The 21,624-nt window shown below is 36.9% G+C and overlaps 1 protein-coding gene across 2 annotated transcripts; it reads left to right on the top strand.

The window, feature by feature from the left end:
* Window positions 1-2,710: 2,710 nt before the first annotated feature.
* LOC103997530 (uncharacterized) lies at window positions 2,711-21,464 on the top strand. Of its 2 annotated transcripts, XM_009418778.3 has the most exons (15): window positions 2,711-3,138; window positions 3,498-3,612; window positions 3,725-3,762; window positions 6,011-6,104; window positions 10,738-12,425; window positions 12,522-12,653; window positions 14,386-14,458; window positions 14,602-14,641; window positions 15,088-15,160; window positions 16,590-16,655; window positions 18,059-18,136; window positions 19,580-19,752; window positions 20,272-20,318; window positions 20,435-20,675; window positions 20,763-21,464. In XM_009418778.3, exons 1-15 carry the CDS (start codon window positions 2,870-2,872, stop codon window positions 21,080-21,082), a joined length of 3,447 nt encoding a protein of 1,148 aa, XP_009417053.2. In that variant the 5' UTR covers window positions 2,711-2,869; the 3' UTR covers window positions 21,083-21,464. The 2 variants fall into 2 exon arrangements, with proteins under 2 accessions (XP_009417053.2, XP_064949366.1); XM_065093294.1 differs by lacking the exons at window positions 2,711-3,138; window positions 3,498-3,612; window positions 3,725-3,762 and having other exon boundaries at window positions 6,011-6,099; window positions 20,763-21,221.
* The last annotated feature ends 160 nt before the right edge of the window (window positions 21,465-21,624 follow it).

Raw genomic sequence — 21,624 nt, forward strand, 5'->3', positions numbered from 1 at the left:
CTTCCTCTTTTTATTAAAAAATGATGGGATGTTGGTGAAGAAAAGAATGGAATAACTAAAGAAAGATTAGTCACTTGATTAGTGTTAATCATATACAAATTCTCCTTTTATATTGCCAACTCAAGCAACACAAGTATTCTACAGTAACTATATTAAAAATGGGTGTAATTGACATATTATACGAAAGACGTGAATAAAAAATATATTATCGACTAATCATTATCCGATATATGTAACTGTTATATGAAATCGATATCACCTTCCATCCATTTGTCTGCATGGATAATAGTTGAAAGAATATTTCATGAAGTATTCTTCCCCCATGAAATATTTTATAAAATATTTTATCCCTTGCAACCAGGTATAAAAATACCTTCGTAATATAAATGAGGAGGGGACTTACCTTTTTTTTTTGCCATTAATGTTTGTATTCAGAGGTTTGATGGATTACTAATTTGAGTATCAGAGAAATCAAGTCAAGAAACCCTTCTTGACCTTAGTTTTCATTGTATGTGACATATGTGAGCTTGACATTTCCATCTGTAGCACCTCGAACAATCTATGAGTTTAAATCATATTAAATTGACAAAGACATCGATGATATTTTCTCTCATCAAATATATTTCATATATAAAATATAAAATTGGTTATAGAAATATGGAGCATGCATCTAGTAATAATATAATTGTGGAAGAAGATGATATGATAATTAATTGGGTTATTAAACATGATGATAGTGTGATGATGTATGTATTTAACATGATATAAATTTTATAATATTTTATTCGAGTAATATTTTTAAGAACAACTACTTTTTAAAACATATACAAACTCCATCTATCTCAAGCATAGTATGCACTGTGGTTTTTCTTTTTTTGTTTTAACAATTAATTACACTCGTATATAACATAATCAATGTAAAACACGAGACTTAACCACTCGATTAAGTTGCTACTTTATAATGCAAGTTATTAATGTTCGACTTGTTTAGGGGGGTAAAATTATGTATAGTAATCATGCATCGATTGCATATTGGCAAAAATCTATAATACGGTTAATATAATCATTTATATGTTTTCAGCGTCTTTTATGATCAATGTTCTAAATCACATCTCACGTAGAACCAATGTCGATATTAAATGTAAAATATATGTTTAAATTGCATGATGCAAAGAGGAAAATGTGGCCTCATTGCTTCAACACTAATCAGGGACTTTAGATGCCATGAATCTTCATGTGCTCGTCAATGATTACCATCAACCTTTCGATGTTGGATCATCATATTGACCGCAATAAAATAAAGATAAAGTAATAGTTGTTATTACTGTATATTTAGATGTGCTTATTATATTGTTGTTGCATAAGAATATACCATATGTGACATACTGACATTCTGTGGATAAAATTATAAACACGATGTTTAATGTAATGTTTTATGTCTTTTGGTTTATTTATGTTTTATACATAATATAGAAGGACGGTCGAAGAATTAATGACTTCATTTTAGTTTGGTTTGATAACCGTTTTAGGCTTGTAAATAAAGATTATGTCATGTGGACACTTACGAGAGATGTTTGATCTGTAGTGGATTATTTTGAACCATTTGTTATGTAACCGTTCAGAGCTCGTAAAATCTATTTATAATTTACATTAGTTATGAAGTATTTTTTGAAATGATTGCACGTGGATCCCGCGTGAGGTATTTTCTCTAACCCATTTTCTTTTTTATAGGTCATAGGAGGTTTCAAGGAGGTTGGCTTTTACGGTACGATAAAACCAATTAAATCTGTGACAATATGCTTAAAATATATTTAAAATATCAAGGTTAATACCTTTTTATCACAGAATAATTGATAATTTAAAAATAGAATAATATATTTTTTAAAATTTTTATTATATTAAATGGGATACATGACATTTACACATAAACTTAAACATGAGATATATCACTTATATAATAAATATGTTAATCAAATCGTAAAACGAATAATATTAGAATTATAAGAGTCTATTTGATAATTCAACCTCGGACTCTTTATTATGTAACTATTTCGAACGAGCAAAGTATTTTTATTTTTAATTATTTAGTAGTGTTTTGATCATTGTATCGATTAAAATTATAAAAATAACTCTTGTTAAGTACTGAAAATTATTGAAAAAAATGCTGGTAATTAGCAATGTGTGAACCGTTGCCGAACCACCAAACCACCATCCTGATCAGACCGGATCGATCGGTCGAACCGGAAACGGCTCAGTCTGTGGTCCGGTTTCATGGAAAGACCTACGAAGCCAAACCGGGAGGTTTTGCTGTATAATCAAAAGACATTATTATTCTAATTCTAAAAATAATTTAAACGATATTTTGAAGGGTATTTATGTAACTTCGAAATCCTATATAGAGAAGTTAAGAAAAGCCAATTATCCAGGCGATCTCTTTGTTGCCCACCGCCGCCATCGCCCCCGTCGCGCTACGGCCGCTGCTCTCCGTGCGTCAAGGAGGGGAAGAGGAGAGGAGGGAGGTGAGTAGGAAAGGAGAAGGAGCAGAGGAGAAAGGGAAGACGGAAGAGGAAGAAGAAGGAGAAAGAGAAGTAGAAGAGGAAGGGGGGAATAGTAGAGGAGAGGAAGAAGAAAAGTAGAACGAGTAATAAAATAAGAAAGAGAGAGAGAGGAGAAACAAATAGACAAAAAAAAAGTACATTTATTTTCTACCGAATTCCGAGTCGTTGTCTAAAATCCGTCCTTTAAGACCCCTTTCTCGCTCTCATTCCCACCTCGGTGTAGGGTTTCTTTCTCTCTCTGTATCTCTCTCTCTATAACCCTTCCGTTCTTCTTTGGATTCGAATCTTGCGCGTCTCGCTCGTTCAATTCGATGCCGGAGAGCGTCGAGAAGATGGACGCAGGTGCCGGGTCGAAAGATGGCAAAAGCGAAGAGGATCGTGAGCAATCGGGGAGGGCAGATGCCGGCCGGTCCCGGGATGCCAATGCGACGAGTCAGGTGAGGATTGCGGAGTTTGATTACTCGGTCGAGAACTTCTTCGCGACGATGGATGCAATTGGTGATCTCTGTAGAACGTCCGGCGGGGAGAGCGTTGACACGAGTGAGATCCAGCGGTTCTCCTCGACGATCACCTTCTTGAAGTGAGCCCACTCTGGATTATAGAGCTTTTGTCTTTGTTCTTTTGCACCTTGTAGATGGTCGGTTTCTTTGGTCCTCGTCGATCTAGAATAGTACGAAAGGCTTGATTTGTATTAATCAAGTATTGCTGTTGTATGGTTTTTCATTAACATCATTGTTTTGATGGATAACAGTTGGAGTTTTTCATGATGTTATTATTGCTCTTTTGAATAACTAACAACTTCGGTCTTGTTTGAATTGACGTAAACCTTCGTCGTTATGATCTGTATCCAATTGTATAAATTTGACAATTTTATTTTCTTCAGTATTATTTTCAAATTGATTTTTGGAGAATCGATATCATTGTATTAATTTGTGGCAGAGAGTGGAAGTTCTTCTGCTATGAGCCAAAAGTTATCAACTTTACATGTGAAGAAGTTAAAGATGCAGCAGAAGATATAAGCCTACCTCAATTTTCGTCTGCTGCTGTTCCCAAGGTTTGTGAAACCAGCCTTATTTTTCTATTCTTTTTCCAAATGGTTTTGTTGCAGATGTAGCTTTTTGACCTCAGACAATTCATTTTGACTCATTGCTTGATATGCTGTGCAGATTTCTCAATTACCAGATGAAAGAAAACAATCTGAGAGGTATCCTTTATGCCCTTTTTCTTTTGTTATTCGATGATCATACGGCATCTTCATGTATATCTATGTTGGCATCTGATTATTTATTTATTTACTGAAATTTTTATCTGTATATTTGTAAGTCTATTAATTTAATTTGAGTGTAATTAATGTTGTAATTTGGACCAATAGGGTGTGTGGAAAAGTTCTTCTATAATCACAGAAAGTTATGATGCTACTTCATTTTCCCTGCAGTTTTTTGCATTTTACCATTAGATTCCTTTAATCTATGTGGGTTACTTCTGAATTTTTCTAGTCTAGTTTTCTATTAGATTTGTTCAGTTGACCTGACAAACATTCTTGTCAAATTTTATTTTCAATATTATATTACAGCAATGATTATTAATATGAGAATATCTCCCTGATTCACTTTGTTTCACAGTTTATTATTTATTTATATGATTTTCTTAATTTAGTAGTCATTTTCGTTTTAGTAAAGAATTAGACTCTCTGTTCTGCTCCTTTTGGTTTCTCACATGCTGTATCCACCTTTTTGAATTTCATTGTATTCATAAACTTGCTGGTATTCATGCATGTTCAACCATAGAATGAACTTCTGTGAGTAATTATATACCCTAATGTTTGAGCTAGTAGGATTCTCTTCTATGTCATAAGTACGGAAGTTTAGTAGAGTACGAGTAGGACATTAAATGTACGTGTTGGAAGGTGTGGGAGTTCAGAGTGTACTTGGCATCTGGTTGGTGGTTTGAGAACTTAGGTTGAAGTTCATTTTTCTGCCCCTCACTGGATGAAGCATTTTTTAATTCTGAGTTAAATTGATAACAAAATTTTCCTTTATGACACATGAAACATAAAAATGGTTAGCCATCTTAGAGCTCTTGAACCCCTAGAGTGGCACAAGGCTGGGTGAAGTTTTGGGATTATACCTGAGTGGTGGTGTGTCATTTTCAGTGAGCCCTCTGGCTCGTTTAATGCAAGTGCTTGGTTTTTATTGTGCCTGCACTTACCTTTGAGGCTTTGTCATTTTCCTTCATGCTTGCAAAAGTCCATTGCGAGGCGATGATGGTTGTTTGCCCGTGCCTTAGTAGGCTGATTCCTTTAGCAGGTTGAGCTTGGCTTGCTGTGTGACTTAGGCAAAATCAACTAGTAGATTGAATTGATTGATTTAAAATTCTCACATAACTTAATTAAAAATTATAAACTTTGTTATTTTAGTCCTTATTTTAAACTTTTATTGAATACATTGGAAGCCTTTTTCTTAATTTACAAATACATATCTATTCATGTTTTCTCTGAAAAATTGGTTGTTCTCACCGCTAATGGGCTTGTTAGAGACCTTTAAAATTTGCATGTCCATTCGTGTTTTGCTCATATAGGTAATAGTTGGAACTCTTAGAGCCGACCAATGATGTGTTTTCTGCATCTTGGTTGCTAGAAGGACCAGGAAATGCTGCATAAAGGTATATGAAAAACTGCATCATGGTAAAATACAACAACTATGACAACAACAAAGGCGTAATGTTCCAATTATTTGGGGTTGACTGCATGAATCTTTTGCCCCATTGAGTCCCGTAAAAAGTCATATTTTTAGTTAAATTTAGAGTATAATTAAATCTTAACTGAGGGAAAAAATGAATGCTAGATAATATTCACTTTGACCAAGAGATTGTTGCAATTGACCACAACAAATTGTAACTTGATATTCAAATTGTTCAAGTTCTATTGCATTTTGAAACTGATATAACTTGGTCAGTGGTTGATCTATCCAATGCTTGAACCAGTAAAGATAAGTCCAATCGAGACTGAAATATGCTTTTCCTTGGATCACTTCTATATTGAACTGTGGTCGTTGTTCTTTTCTGCAGCTAATTTGACCAATTCCTAAACAGTTTAGCCTTTTTATGTTAGTTTTACATGTTGATTTTTTGTAGGTTGTACCATATTTTTGTTTCTTTGTCATCAACTTGTTAAATTGCTTCTTTTGATAAGAAAAATGGATGACAATGAGAAACCAATCGAGTGTCCTTGATAGATCTAATTTCCGTGGCATTGTGCAATACCAGTTTTCGTGTTAATTTCTGGTGTTTTAATAATCAATGATGCATTATCTATAAACCTTCAATTGGTTCGTATCAGGATACCGACATTAGCTAGTTAACATGAATTCCATTTTCAACTTTATTATTTTCTAATGTGTTCTTTTTATTAGCCTACTATATTATATGATAAAACACTTGATATAACTTTGCAGCAATGATTTCATTTTGCATGCTGGCGGGCTTGTTTGGGCACTTGACTGGTGTCCTGGCAGTCATGAAAAAAGAGACTCCAAAATAAAATGTGAGGTACCTTTTATGCTCACTTTTCCTTTTTGTTATAACTTGCAATATGTTATTCTTAGTACCTTATACAATTAATCTAATGAGTTACTCCATCTTTCTGATTCTACATTCTTGACAATCATTTAAATGAAAACATCATGTAGGATTTAGTATTAAATGACACAAGTACTGATAGGCAACATTTTGTGTATCATGCTTTCATTTTGTTGCCTCACATTGGAATGAAGATCCGTTTCTGAAGGAAGTTGGAAGAAAGAACAGTTGCCACTAAAAGTTCTAATATCGCATGGATTTCTTGCACATATTGTATGACCTTATGTTTTTCTCTCCATGACATTTATGCAGTTAACACTATTTAGAATTTAACTTGATTTGTAAATGTGTTCCTGAAAGGTTTACTAATTTGCTGATTTTTTGGGTAACATAACATAGGAGCTAGTGCACGAACTATTGAAGAGTGGAAATCTCAGGTTCACTTGTCAGTATGTCCCTGTTTGTTTGCATAATTTTCATATCACTTCAGCAAATTTTCTGAACTCATCCCCTTTGGTTTTGTCTTGTGCTTCACATGCAAATGGACTGATGACTGTTTTTCTAGTTGTTTAATAGGTTGGTATTTTGGTATAGGAATCCTTTTTTTCCAATTTTCCTTTCCTCTGTTTTGTATGGTTAGAAATAGTTGAGAAGCACTGAACAAAGAAGGTAATTAGCCACAGTGGTAGGAAAATAGGATCTTAATTTTTGTACATTTGATACCTAAGATCTCATTATTTTATGTTTCAGGCAATCAAATAGTATATGCCAGGTCTTTAATGAGCTGGAGAAGTATAACATAACATAGAAAGTAAAATTACTAGGGAAAGTGTGCGAAATAGATCACTGATCTAGCACGTTGAAATTTGTGCTGGTAGCTTTGAACATTACTTGGCTGTCACCTCAAGAAGCTGGAAATGTCCAGAATTTCTTTTGAACAGACTCATAAAGTATGAAACAGTTTGTACCAAGGATTGAAATATTGTACCGTACCGGAGTTTCGACGTTCACTCGGTACGGTACGATACTGTATACCGAGCGATATACCCCTCGATATATATATATATATATATATATATATATATATATGTGTGTGTGTGTGTGTGTGTGTGTATGTGTGTATGTGTATATATATACATATATATATGTATATATATAATTCGGCGACGTTGCCTTGTTTATATATATATATCTATAAATTAATAAATATATATTTATATATAAAAGATTATATATATTTATATATATATTTTTTTATAAAAGGCGATGTCGTCTCGTTTATATATATATATATATATATATTTATATATAAAATATTTTTATAAAAGGCGACATCACCGAAAAAGGCGACGTGACGTCGTTTTTTATAAATAAATTATATATATATATCATTCCGTCCGGTAACGGACAGTCTGTGTACCGGTCAACTGACGGACCGGTACGTACCGCCCATACTGGGCGGTATTATTTGAAATTGCATACCTTGGTTTGTACTGGTACGTCCAAAAATCCGTACATGCACACTCACATGCTTTAGTATATTAATTTACCACTGATTCTGGTACTAATTTTCTAAACAAGATGACTAGAATAATTGAGGTTAATTGCATGGTCACAATAAAAGGTAAATACTAGTGAATCTGCTCAAATCTGAAAGCACTTGGTAATATTTGGTAATGCTATGGCTCTGGAAAAGAAGCATGAAGTATCCTATTGTTCAGTGACTTAGATGGTTGTCTAAGAGACAAGCAACTTAGAAGACTAGGACTGAGTCATAGGGTTATGTCTCTTATTTGCTGTGGGTCTGTTTGTTTCTTTATTAGTTCCTTTGTGCGTAACTACTATAAGTGACAAGTTTTGAGTTGAATTAGCCAAATTTTGCAACCTTGTGCTGCTGTCCCTTATGACATTATGCCATGTTATCACAGACTTAGCTGGAATTACCTAAATCGTGAGGCACCCTTGCGGCAAAGTCACGGACTTAGCTGGAGTTGCCTAAGTCGTGAAGCACCCTTGCGCCAACTCCTCGGACTTAGCTGGGATTGCTTAAGTAATGAGGTGCCCTTGCGACATATGCGTCTGCAAAGGATCAGCTTAGTCGCAACATCGTACAGGTCCCGAAGGACCTGAAAAACAGAAAGTTGATTAGTTTGAAAATGAGCGACAAACAAGTCCCGACGTCTCGCGAAGAGGGAAGCTTTACAAACAATTCAGCGAGCACCTTGAGTGCAAGAGAGAAAAGAGAGGAAGGAGAAAACAAGGACTTTAGAACGTTGAACGAACAGTTGCAAGTTCGCAAACAACTGCTTATTGGGTGTCGGGCACGAAGGCAAGTTCCCGTCAAGTTAACGTGCGAACTTGTGAAGATTGTTCAACGCCCGAAACTACCCCGAAGCCCCATCCCCCCTGGTGCCAACCAGGGGGTTCCAAGGTGTTGAGATCGCTGAAGTTTTGCGTGAGGCTGCGCTCTGCAGAAAACAGGCCATGACATGCGAAAATGAAGCCATTTTGGGGCAGTTTGGCCCGACGCAGCGAGCGGTTGCACTGCAGCGCTGCGAAGTGTCGTTGCTTACATTTTTCAAGCAAAAACACACAAAATCAAGGCAAAACATGCTGCCATGTATCTGTACAAGCTTACAAAAGCGACGAACGGTTCGTTGAACGAAGTTGTTACGGGTGCGCGACGACTGTTTATGACATTCTCCCTTACGTAAACTGTCGATGCCCTCGTCGACGCATGCTAGAGGGCTTTGATGGCTGCTTCTTCATGTCGTAGGGCATCTTCAGGCTCCCAACTGGCTTCAGACTAGGGAAGCTTTCGCCACTTCACCAAGTACTCGATCTGCTCAGTTCCGTTGGGTAGCTTCGTCTTGCAATCCGCTAAAATGGTTTCAACTCGCTTCTCGTAGGAGGCTCTGGTGGGAGGTAGCCGGGTTGGAACACTTCGAGAAGCATCTTGCGGATCTGAGTTGTAGGCTTTCAAGTTGTTGGCGTGAAAAACATTATGAATTTTGAGCCACGCCGGCAGTTACAACTTGTAGGAGACATTGCCCACCCTACTGATAATTGGGAAGGGACCTTCATACTTGCACACCAATCCTTTACGCACTTTGTGCCTAAAGAACTAAAGTGATGTTGGTTGGAGTTTCACCAACACCAACACCAAGTCACCGACTTTGAACTCCTACGGTCACCTTCCCAAGTCTGCTCACTTCTTCATCTTTTTGACCGCCTTCTCCTAATAAGCCCGCGCAATATCTACATTGCGGTGCCATTTTTTTGCAAAGTGATATGTTGACGGACTACTCCCTGAATAACCGATAGCCAAGGTGAGGTGTGAGGAGTCGATGGTTGTTGTCCTGTAATGATCTCGAAGGGGCTCTGTTGGACGCTGAACTCCGTTGCAAGTTGTAGGAGAATTGAGCTATGTCCAACAGCTTCACCCAATCTCATTGGTTGGCACTCACGTAGTGCCGAAGATATTGCTCGAGAAGCGAGTTTATCCTTTCAGTTTGGTTACCCGTCTGGGGGTGGAGGCTTGTGGAGAAGTATAACTTAGACCCAAACAATTTGAATAGCTCGGTCCATAATCGTCCCAGGAACCGAGCGTCTCGACACTTCCCCAAAGCCCCATCCCCCCTGGTGCCACCCGGGGGGTTCCAGGGTACTAAGATGGCTGACGTTTCGTGTGAGGCTGCGGTCTGCAGAAAACAAGCCGTGGCACGCGAAAACTGAGCCATTTTAGGGCAGTTTGGCCCGACATAGCGAGCGATCGCACTGCAACGTTGCGAACTGTCGTTGCTTACATTTTTCAAGCAAAAACACACAAAACCAAGGCAAAACATGCTGCCATGTATATGTACAAGCATGCAAAAGCGACAAACGGTTCATTGAACGAAGTTGTTGCGGGTGTGCGACGACCGTTCGTGACAATGTGGTGTAGAGGAAGTCATATAGATTAACTATTCCAAAAACGAAAGCTTTTTACAGTTGTGTTCATAGTTGACAGATATAGTAGCAAAACATGCTGCCATGTATCTGTACAAGCATGCAAAAGCGACAAACGGTTCGTTGAACGAAGTTGTTGCGGGTGCGTGACGACCGTTTGTGACAATGTGGTGTAGAGGAAGTCATATAGATTAACTATTCCAAAAACGAAAGCTTTTTACAGTTGTGTGCATAGGTGACAGATAGTAGCACAAATCAAACTGCTGTACATGTTTGACTGTCATAAACCCTTTATCATTTATGGTTACTCATTTTGCTCAATTTATTTCTCTATAACTGTTCTAATGATCCATGTTCATTTATCTTTTTCTTCATTTATTGTCTTTGATTTCTATCCAAATAGTTTTTTGGTAAAAAGGCATGGTTTCCTTGTTTATCACCATCTGGACATAAAAGAGAACATACATTAGAATTAGTTACAAGCTTAAAATTACGGCAGTTGTTGTCATCATCTTAAAACTTTTCTTGGCCTCTCCAAATTATGGTGGGTAGATTGCATGTCTGACATTGTTAGCTGTGCAGGCATTTCTATAAGATATTATGTCTAAAAATGTGTGATTTGTTTCTGATCCTTTTTTACTTATTTGTTAAGCAGTATCTTGCGGTTTCTGCTCATCCTCCGAGTTCTGCGTATCACAAGATAGGTGTCCCTGTGATTGGAAGGGGTATGATTCAAATTTGGTGCCTCTTAAATTTGGATGAGGAAATTGAGATCCCCATAGCAAGTTCCCGAGGCAGGGGAAGACCTAGAAAGGAAAATATCATACAAAAACATGATTTAGATGGCATAAATGTTTCAGCCACACGCAGGCCTAGGGGGAGACCTCGAAAGAAACCAGAAATTGAAAAATCAACCACTCCAAGACCTCGAGGGAGACCAAGGAAAAGACCAGCTTCTTCAAGCGATGAAGAGTTTAGTCCAACAAGGCCTCAAGGAAGATCTGAGAAGTTGATGCAGAGTGCAGTTGATCTTAATGGTCTGAATGATGTATCTCTACAAAATCTTACAAGGTCTCCAGTAAAGAGTACAAGGACATGTTCAAATGATGATAGAATATCATCTCTTAGAAAGTCCAGAGGGAGACCGAGAAAACATTCTATTCCAGGCATTATTAATGTGAATGAGAAAGAGGCAGCACCTCCTCTTGGTAATAATGAGATCAAGAACACGGTTAACTTTGTTGTTCCGTTATGTGTTGATTCGGGTAAGAATTCAGTGGACTTGCCAGTTCTATCAGCTGAGTGTAAGGAGGATCTGATTCAACCAAAACGTAGAGGAAGACCTAGGAAGAAACCGATTTTGAGTTTGAACAATTCTGTTTCATCAGCCAATGAATCAGGAAATGATGCCACTACATTGCCCAATCCAAGTGAACATGGGACAAATGGGGACACATTGCATCTATTTGCTGAGAATGAAATTCTGAAGACACGGGACAATGTTCCATCTTTATCTGAGTCACAAAACAATTCACTGTCTTTGCCTGTTTTACCTGCTTTAAATTGTAAAGAGGAACCAATTCAACCAAAGCGTAGAGGAAGACCTAGAAAGAAACAAGTTCAAAGTTTGAATAATTTTATTTCATCATCTCTTGATGTATTGGGAAATGATACCAATGTATTGCCTAATTCAGGCAGACTTGGGATTTCAGATGGTAAGGAGAAATTACTATGCAGTAACAATGAAAATTTGAAGACAGGCGACAATGTTCTGTCTTTGTCTGTTGAGTCACAAAACAATTTAGCAGATGTTAAGTGCAAAGAAGAATTGATTCAACCAAGAAGTAGAGGAAGACCAAGAAAGGAAGTTCTGAATTTGCCTTTGTCTGTTTGTGTATCAAATGCCTTACAAAGGAAGGATACAAATGATAAGGATGAAAACATCGGTAAAGGTCAGACAGGGGTGGAATCTGTTCCATCTGATGTCACAGTGAGAAGAGAAGAAAAAGGAAATAACAAAGAAGATCACAATTGTGAGAGCACCATTTTGTCTGAGTTAAGCAGAGATGGTAAGTTATCAGCTGAATGTGTGCCAACTCATGACCATCATTATGAAGATTCGGTGCTCTTTAATCATGAAACTGTTGATAAAAGGTCACCTGAAGTCGAATCTGTTCATCCTTTGATACCACATATCCTTGCTTTGCCCAGAGTTGTATTTTGCTTAGCACACAATGGAAAAGTTGCATGGGATGTGAAATGGAAGCCACCAACTACGAATGCAGCTTGCAAACATCGCATGGGATATCTTGCTGTATTGCTGGGAAATGGTTCTTTGGAAGTGTATGTGAATATCTTATCCTAGTCATTTTTATCTCACATATTGGTTGTATAATCTAATGTGTGTATATTTTTTTAAATATTTTTTGGCAAATGCAGGTGGGAAGTTCCACTTCCTGGCCTGGTCAAAGCCTTATATACTTCTAGTCGTGATGAAGTTAGCGATCCTCGTTTTCTCAAGTTGACACCTGTGTTCAGATGCTCAAAGTTGAAATATGGGGACAGGCTAAGGTAATTGGATATCCAAGAAATTATATATCTGTTGAATTCAATTCTGTGCTAGCTTTTAAAATTTTATGTTTGTGAATTTTAATTTTCTCAATGACACTATTTCCAAAATAAATTTTCCTTTCACTTTTTGAGAGATTGATTTGATATCTACAATCTAGTTAACTCTTTTTTTATCTGATAAAACCAATATAGTCAAGGGCGCTAGGTGCTAAAAGGCACAAAGGTGTCAAAATGTCCAAGGCATTAGGCGCTCGTCCGAGCAAAGTAAGACACTAACAAATATTAAGGTTTAAAAAATATATAATTAAGGAGAAATATGAGCGCTAAAATAAAATTAAGGAATTACATGAGTTTTGTGTCACTTTATATTTCAAATATCACCATCGAAACATTGGTTCGATGGTGACATTTATCTAAAGTACCAAAGTACTATATTGTGCAAAGTACCAAAGCACTATATTGTGCAAATCTAGTAATAAAAATGACAAAACAAAAGAAGATAAATGCCAAAAATCTAACAATTTCCCTCAAGAAAGTCAAAGAGGAGGAAGAAAAACGCCAAAAGTTCGGAAGGAGAGGAGGAAGATGCAAACAGAAGGAGAAGAGAAAGAAACGTTCGGAAGGAGAGGATGAAGAAGCAAACAGAAGGAGAAGAGAGAAGGCAAAGAGGGATGTAGCTATTAGGGAAGAGGAAGAGTAGGGCTATCGGGGTTGGAGTAGGAGTTGAATGATGGGGAGGGTGGCTGTCGGTGTGAGCGGGAGGCTGCGATGAAGGGGGGAAGAGGGAGGTGGGAGGGGAAGGGAGGGGGAGGATGGTGTTGGGGAAAGGGGGAAGCTGTGAAGAAGGGGGAAAGAGGGAGGAGAGATTGGTTTTTTGGGGGGTTGGGGGGGGCGGGGGGTGGGGGGGTGGTGCGGGGGGTGAGGGGTGAGGGCTGCGATGAGGTCAGGGAAACGTTGCAGGGGGAAGAGGGGGGAGGGAGGGGGAAGGGGAAGAGGGAGGAGAGATCGGAGAAAGGGGGCTGCGATGAACTCAGGGGACTCAGGGGAGAGGGAGGAGGGAGGAGAAGGGAGGGGGAGGATAGTATCGGGAAAGGGGGAGCTGCGACGAAAGGGGGAAGATGGAAGGGAAGAGGGAGGAGGGATCGGGGAAGGGAGGACCGTGATGAGGCTGGGGGGCTGCAATTAACGGGAGGAAGAGGGAGGAGAAGGGAGTGTGCGAAGGAGGGAGACGAGGAAGAGAGAGATACCGGGGGGGGTGTTGATGACACTGCCACTGTTTTCGCTGTTCTCTGATGGAGAGTAAGATGCCATTGTCGCTGGTGCCACCATTCACAGATGGAGAAGAAAATTGTTGTCAATCACTGAGGAAACATTGTAGTCGCTGGGCCGTCACTATATCTAGGGCACTGGCAGACGCATGGGGTTGGGTTGGGGTTTGGTTAGGGTGATCATCTGGTTCAATCGAACCAGAGATCCAAATTACTCCAAATTGACTCAACTAAGGCTCAACTTAGCTCGAGTTAAATCAGGCGGGCACTTGGCCCTCCCAGTGCCTGGTTGAAGTCGCTTGCCTAGCCCACCTATCAAGTGCTCGGGCCTCACCTTGCCTGGGCACCTAGGCGAGCTCTTGGGCACTCGGTGACTTAACTGGATAGAACAGTCTACTTTAACTTTTTGAATCATTTAAAATGCCTTTAAATTTCCTAATGTTGCCTTCTATTTTGTTTTACAGCATTCCTTTGACAGTGGAGTGGTCGCCGTCAATGCCTCATGATCTAATTCTAGCTGGATGCCATGATGGGACGGTAAAACAGTAGCAGATACCTCATGCATTTTCCCATTTCCTTACACTTCCATTCTTGTGACATTAGACCTTTCTAGTTTCTACAATAAATATGTCTATGCTTATCTGGTAGATTGGGATTTAATGAATATCTTATACTTCCAGGTTGCCTTATGGAAGTTCTCTACTCAATGTTCATCACAAGGTACTGAAGATGATTATGTATTTCAAGCTACTTTAACGATTTGTTAAAACAGACTTGGACAACTTTGGAAGATACAAATTGTGTAGACTTCTATTCTCTTAATACTGTAACTCATTTTTCTAGAACTAATAATTAGCTATAAAACTTAAAAATGAATTGTTTGAGCATTTGCATTCCCTTGATTATGAAAAAATTTTGGTGATTAGATTTCCTATTTATCCACTGTAGCTGACAAGAAAAATAGTCCCTAAGATACATTATCTTGGAAATTTTAGGATGAACATGAAGAATGTTCCCCTGTCAAGAAAACAGAAAAAAAAGGGAAGGTTGATAATTCCTATGTTATCTTTTGGTAAAATAAGCTTCAAAAAGATTAAAACTTGATGATTGTCTAGATGAAACTAGAATGCTTAAATGCCACTCTCATTTTGCATCTGTATTGACAGATACCAGGCCCTTGCTTTGTTTCACTGCTGATTCTGCTCCTTTAAGAGCTCTTGCCTGGGCTCCAGATGCAAGGTACTTAATATTTTTGCAAGTTCTTTTTAGAGTTTAAATCTTCTGAAAGCACAACCTTGACCTCTTAAAGTTTATGAGTGTTGATTGCTTATGGGTCTTTCACAATAGAGTGTGTACTTGTAATAAAATTATGATTTTAGAAGTTTTCAAGTGTTAGGTCAGGTGGCAAGTTGGTAGCTGCATTTATTAGAAGGTATTGCAAAAATGGATATTCTTTATGAGAACATTTTAGATTTGCAGAGTTGTCGTAGAGAAAATATCTACTTTCGTAGAAAAAAATGAACACGGAAGTAGACATGTCACTAATACAATTGACTCAACCATTGAGGTCAAATACTTGTTTGCAATTACTCATTGATTTGTTACATCATCAAACTCTCTTGCTACCTCTTATTTGCTGGCTAATGTCTAAATTAAGATGATGCATAGGCTATGCAGTAAACATTTTGCTGCTATGAATGGACAAATCTTGGTGGATGTTAGAATGATTACTTCATCTCAAACATAGGGCTCTCGTTCTTGGTGGCTTGTCTAGTAAATACATTGGTCAACATTTCAAATTTGTTAGTGCTTTTCTAATTTTTTCAGCGTTCTTTCAGTTCAAATCATGATGAACTTAAGAATCAGACAAGTTTAACCGAGTCTTACAGTTCAACCAACCGAGACCAATATCGAGGCATCTGATATAACTATAGATGGTTAGTTCAATATTTTAAATGAAAAAGGTAATGAGTCTGTTTTCTATTCCTAAAGTATTTGGACTCCCTCAGTGTCTACATTTCATGATGACAGGGGAAGTGAATTACGGATTAGTATTCGTTGCACCAGATTTTAGTGTTCAAGCTGTGCCCTTTTAGTCATGGAGCTAGATTTGTCCATAGAGATTACAATCTGGAACTACCTATTGGTATTGTAATCAAGAATGTGATTTAAGAAGCTTTTATTTTTTATTTTTGGCCAGACTGATTCTTGGGTGGACTGCCTTGGACCAAGATGTTCTTAAATCAGAAAAACTTGATACTCATATTTTAGACAATTGGCAAGAAAATATTTTGATTGCACCTATGTTTACTCAATGGATTTAAGGGTTATGGAAATAAAAGTAATGGCGATTATCTACATTTACTATGGACTAAATCATCATAAAGAATTTATGAAGGAATAGAAACATTGTTTCAATTGTTTAACTAGCATATAGTGTACAGGTAGTAATAATAGGACTTCACCAAATCCTAGAAAAATAAGAAGAATATTTGGGACGTGTTTGGTGATGTCAAATTGTGTAATGATGTTTCTACTGAGGTAGCCATTGACTTTGTGCAGTTGCACATACTAGCTGACTGGATCACCGTATGCACAATAATTTAACATTCTTCTTCTTTTAATTCTCAACTGATGGAAGTCACTAATGCAGTCTACTTTTATGCAGCGAAGTGGAGAGCAGCAATGTATTTGTGACTGCTGGGCATGATGGTTTAAAATTTTGGGATCTACGGTATGTATGTGTTCTGATTTTTACGTAGGACTCAGTAAAGAGAAGAAATGGTTTCTTCTGTGTCCATTCCATGGTTAGTGACACAGGTTCTAATGCTTACTGAAAGCAAACTTTTGTTCTTTCATAAGCCCTGTGAATGTTTGCTGCTGAGTAATCTTCAATAAAATTGTTTCTTCTTTCACTTAAGACGATGCATATTGTTCAATATGTATGACAATTTCTTTTCTTTGCTGAATAACCAGTAGAATGTCTGGTTGTGAGCACAACAAATGTTTTATCTTAATATATCTTTTGGACATTACTAAAACTGAAAATTGATACTTTTGATATTTTGGCTACTTTTGATTCTAAATTAGTTTGATTAGTTGATTAAACTTGTTTAACAAAAAACATACTCAAAGCTTGAAGATCAAATAGTCGAATAACTTTATTAGCATATAATTAGACAAATTGAACTTTGAGGACAAAAGTTGTCCTATTTAATTTTACTGCCACCAATAAATTAATATTTTTATTTATATATTATGGTTCATGGAGTAAATCTTAACATCTTTGTTTGGCTGATTTTCAAGTTGTCTGGTGAGTCAGATCTGATTAAACATCTTTTTCTTTTCATATTAAACTTCTGGTGTCAACAAAAATGTTGAATGCTTTATCTTTACAGTATAGGAATGTTGGAATTATGAACCGAGTTTGTAGTGAAAAAGCGTAGTAAGCTGATTATGCGTTAGCAATCTAGTGATTTAATTCCTTCTCTGAATGTTGTCATATAGTTGCATGAAAGATCGAGACATGCTAATTACTATGTAGGCTAATTACTAGATTGCTATTGTATGGTCTATTTTACTTTTTGGTAATTGAATGCAACAGGTCCATTTTCCATTCTGATTATCATTTAACAAACCATAATATATTATGGATTTGCTGCATTAAATCATTTTGGACTTTGGATATTTTAATACCTGTTTTTTATATTAAAAAGTAAATATTTCTTTGGTAAATTGAGACCTTAGGAACTCTTTACTTTTGTGGTTAAAATTAATATGTAAATTGTGACGAATGCCAGCGGAATATGATATGGAAGATGTTAGATGCTTCATTGGTTCCTTGTGCTAAAAAATGTAATCTTTATCTCAGGCTTGTATTAAGTTGCAAAATTCTCAATTATTGTCATAATATTTTAATATATATTCACACACAAATGCATATTACATATATGTGTGTGTGAGAAATTTTGATTACTAATGAATATTAATTATCTGGCCACAATCCTGTAATTGAAATTAATAATTATGTTAATGTTTTTTATATCTATTTTTTACAAGATAATAGGATCTCTAGCTGAAATTTATTTATTCTTTCACTGTTTGTCAGATACAAGTAAGCACTTTTCTCTCCTGCAGTGATCCATACCGTCCTCTATGGGAAATTAATTCTATACAAAGAACTGTACTGAGTGTTGATTGGCTGAAAGATCCTAGGTGATGTAAAGTCTCCATTTTATGGCAGATATTAATTTCACTGAATTTGTAATGCTTTATGTCCATTTTGTAGATGATATTAATGTCTGTGATTTCTCTCTTCATTCCTTTTTGCTTATTATTTCAATTCCCTGTTGTTAGTGGTAAATATTTTTTCAAGTAACTGAACATAAACTATCATAACTTGCAAGACCTGTGGCAATTTCACGCATCTTGTGAATGCTGCTAATTTAGATTGCTGATTAAGAAACTATATTTGTGCAACCATGCAAGTGTCCGTTTACCTTGATTGTGAACACGTGAAAATAACACATATATTCATGTTGGTCTTTGGGGAGAGTGGGTTAACCTATGCTAATAGTCATCTTTATGTGTCCCTCAAATCATCTGAGAAAGTCAATGCATCAGCTTTTCTTCAAAGTAAAAGTATGCACCTAGTTTCATTTTTTATTTTGGTTCTCTGATTAAAAGCTATGATAACTAAATAATTTTTGCCAACAACGGAATGTACAAGTGATATGATGTTTATTGTCCCAAACTTGAGGTATGTTGTAGCCTAATACTATGTATTAGTTTTTGCATTATATATATTAGATGCTTTACAGTTCGGAAAGCTAAAGTAAATTTTAGGAAAACGATATAGATCTGGGTTGCGTTTCTAGTAGTCTAAAATGTTACTTTAGTGCACATATACAAGTCATTAGATGATTTGAAGTTTTGAAAGCTAATGTAATTTTCAGGAAAATGAGATGTGTAAGTAGGTTTTTTAGTAATGTAAAATGTCAGTATAATATAATAAATGCATTAAAGTTTTAGAAGCTAATGTAATTTCTAGGAAAATAACAGGTCTGGGTTGTGGTCTAGTTATTTAAAATCTGTGTTGTGCATGCACCATAGATATCTATTTCTGCATCTCAAGGCATATAAGGTTCTAAAAAGTTGTCAGTCACCCTGATACTTACTGCATGTATCCAGATAAATTGGTGCATGAACAGTTCTTAAAATACACAAAAATGGAAAATCATTAAATATAAGATAGTGATATCTACTAATATTAAGTTTATTATGACAATAACATACATTAGTATGGGTTGATACATACACATTTGAGTTTGTTTTAAAGAGCTAAGATGAAGTTATATAATACTATGCTTTTATATGTTATTATAACCATCGAAGGAAGGAGAATCAGACATGTTGATGCCTCATGTTTCCTAGGCGCTTACTGTGTAGCCAAATTACATTACGAGGACTTCATTGGCCTTTAGATGGTATGCCCAAAGACTGTGCTTAACCATGACCACACCAAGTCATAACTATCTACTACTGAAAAATGCATATAGTGGGGGCACATGAAACACATGATACAATGAACAAACAATTCATTAGATAAATGTGACTATTGTCAACATGTCATTCTTATGTTCATGTCTGTTTCTGCAGATGTATAGTCATAACACTTGATGATGGCACAGTGAGATTCCTCAGCTTGTACCATGCTGCATATGATGTCCCTGTTACAGGGACACCATTTGTTAGATCAAAGTATCAGGGACTGCATAGCTTCTCGTGCACATCCTTTGCAATTTGGAGCATTCATGTCTCACAAACTACTGGTATAACATCCATTTAATTTTGTTTTATCAAGGTCTGGCAAATGCTTGCAGCATTTTATTTGGGCACTGCTAATTGATTTGTTGAATGTTTGGATGATTCACATGAATCCCATATAAAATACCTTTAGGTTAATGCTTCACTTTGTCAAGATTGGTAGATGATGTTTGCCTGCTTTTGTGTCTTGTGAAGATATCAGAGTTTATATATACACAGTATCATCTTCCCTGAGGTGTACCAAAGTTGAATCAAATACCTATTTACTTTAATTATCTTGTTGGTACATTACAGATTGTTGTTGTTATATCTATCTTCCAGACTGGTTATCAAAGAAGGGACATACATGCACACTTATCTGGAATGTTGTTATCATATGTATGACCAATTAGTCTCTGTAAAACCTTGTGATTCTATGTTGTTAGTATCTTATAAGTCTCTAGTAAACCTCTCCTCCAAAAGCTTCCATGGTTTCTTACTTGAATTCTGTGTTGATGGTGACTTGTGTTGCTTATTTGTTTTAGGTTTCGCTGCTTATGGTTGTGCCGATGGCTCCACAGTTCGCTTCCAGGTGACTTTATTTTTGTAGGAACATAAGTCGCAGCCTTGATTTACTTCCAACTATCTTTGCTGTATACAATGAAAAATATGCAAAGTAATTGCATTGTTGCATGTTATTTTCATTAGCTTACAACTAGATTTGTGGACAAAGACCCAAGACGAGGACGCACACCACATTTTCTTTGTGGTTCACTTTCATCAGAAGGTGGGACTTTTAAGATCTACACGCCATTGCCAAATACGCCACTAGCACATGTTCCTTTCATACAGAAGAAGCCTTCTAATGAGTGCCGGAATGCAAATAGAACCATACAGTCAAACTTCTTGGATACAGATCTGACAAAAGGAGAAGATTCTCCATTTCCAGGTGAATAATGAAAAAAAAAGATGACCCTTCTTGCCGCATAGTGTTTACTATTTATATTTACCCCTTTTTTTTTCCTTCCACTACCAGCATCATCTTCTGGAGGTGATCGGGCCATGCTGTCTGGAGCTGGTGGTTCTCAGGTTCCTTCGAAGACAACAGCAAAATCGAGAAATGGCACAAAGAGACATGATCCCAGCCAAATGACCGACCAATCATTTGGGATCAGCAAAGAGGGGCAAAAGATATCAGAAAAATGCAAAACTCAAGATGATAAAGAAGAATATGAAGTATTTCCTCCGAAAGTTTTGGCAATTCATAGAGTGAGGTGGAACATGAACAAAGGGAGCGAAAGATGGTTGTGTTATGGAGGAGCTGCTGGAATCATCAGATGCCAGCAGATGTTTTGATGAGAGCTCACCGATGAGAACTAGTAGGTCAGCTACTTTCTCATTCTAAAGTCTAACAATGGCGGTAAGCTGTGCAAATGCAAATTTCGTGCGTCCTGTTTTAAAGGTCTGTTTATGGTGTTAAAAGGCCATGCAAAATTAACCTGCTTCTAATACAGTTTTTTCCTTTTTTTTTTCTTTGCTTTAGCTGTAGCATATGGTCTTTATATTATTAGATGCTTCTTGAACAAGTATTCACTAGTCATGTAGTCTGTATATTGAAGATCCAAGTGTCTCGGCCCGAATGAGTTGGCCAGGTTTCTGATCATGTAGACTGAATTCCTGAGAAATCTTCTAATCACAGTTTAATGGATGAGAATTGTGAGGACATCAAGAACGAAAAGTATGTGTACTAAACTGCCCAGCACAATCTGGTATCAGTGAAACAAAATGTAATGTTTGGAAAATTTCTTTGTGTATGTTTTGGCAAGTGTTGCCATTGTTGTCGAGGAGTTTATCACCCATAGCTTATTGGTTACAACTAATTTACAATTTGCGTTACA

This window comes from Musa acuminata, chromosome BXJ2-1, assembly GCF_036884655.1.
Source record: "Musa acuminata AAA Group cultivar baxijiao chromosome BXJ2-1, Cavendish_Baxijiao_AAA, whole genome shotgun sequence".
Lineage (NCBI taxonomy): Eukaryota > Viridiplantae > Streptophyta > Magnoliopsida > Zingiberales > Musaceae > Musa > Musa acuminata.

Coding starts and splice junctions, on each gene's coding strand:
- LOC103997530 (XM_009418778.3), top strand. CDS start 2,870: ATGCCGGAGAGCGTCGAGAAGATGGACGCAGGTGCCGGGTCGAAAGAT. Junction 16,656..18,058: donor TTAAAATTTTGGGATCTACG/GTATGTATGTGT, acceptor TCTCTCCTGCAG/TGATCCATACCGTCCTCTAT. Junction 18,137..19,579: donor GATTGGCTGAAAGATCCTAG/GTGATGTAAAGT, acceptor CTGTTTCTGCAG/ATGTATAGTCATAACACTTG.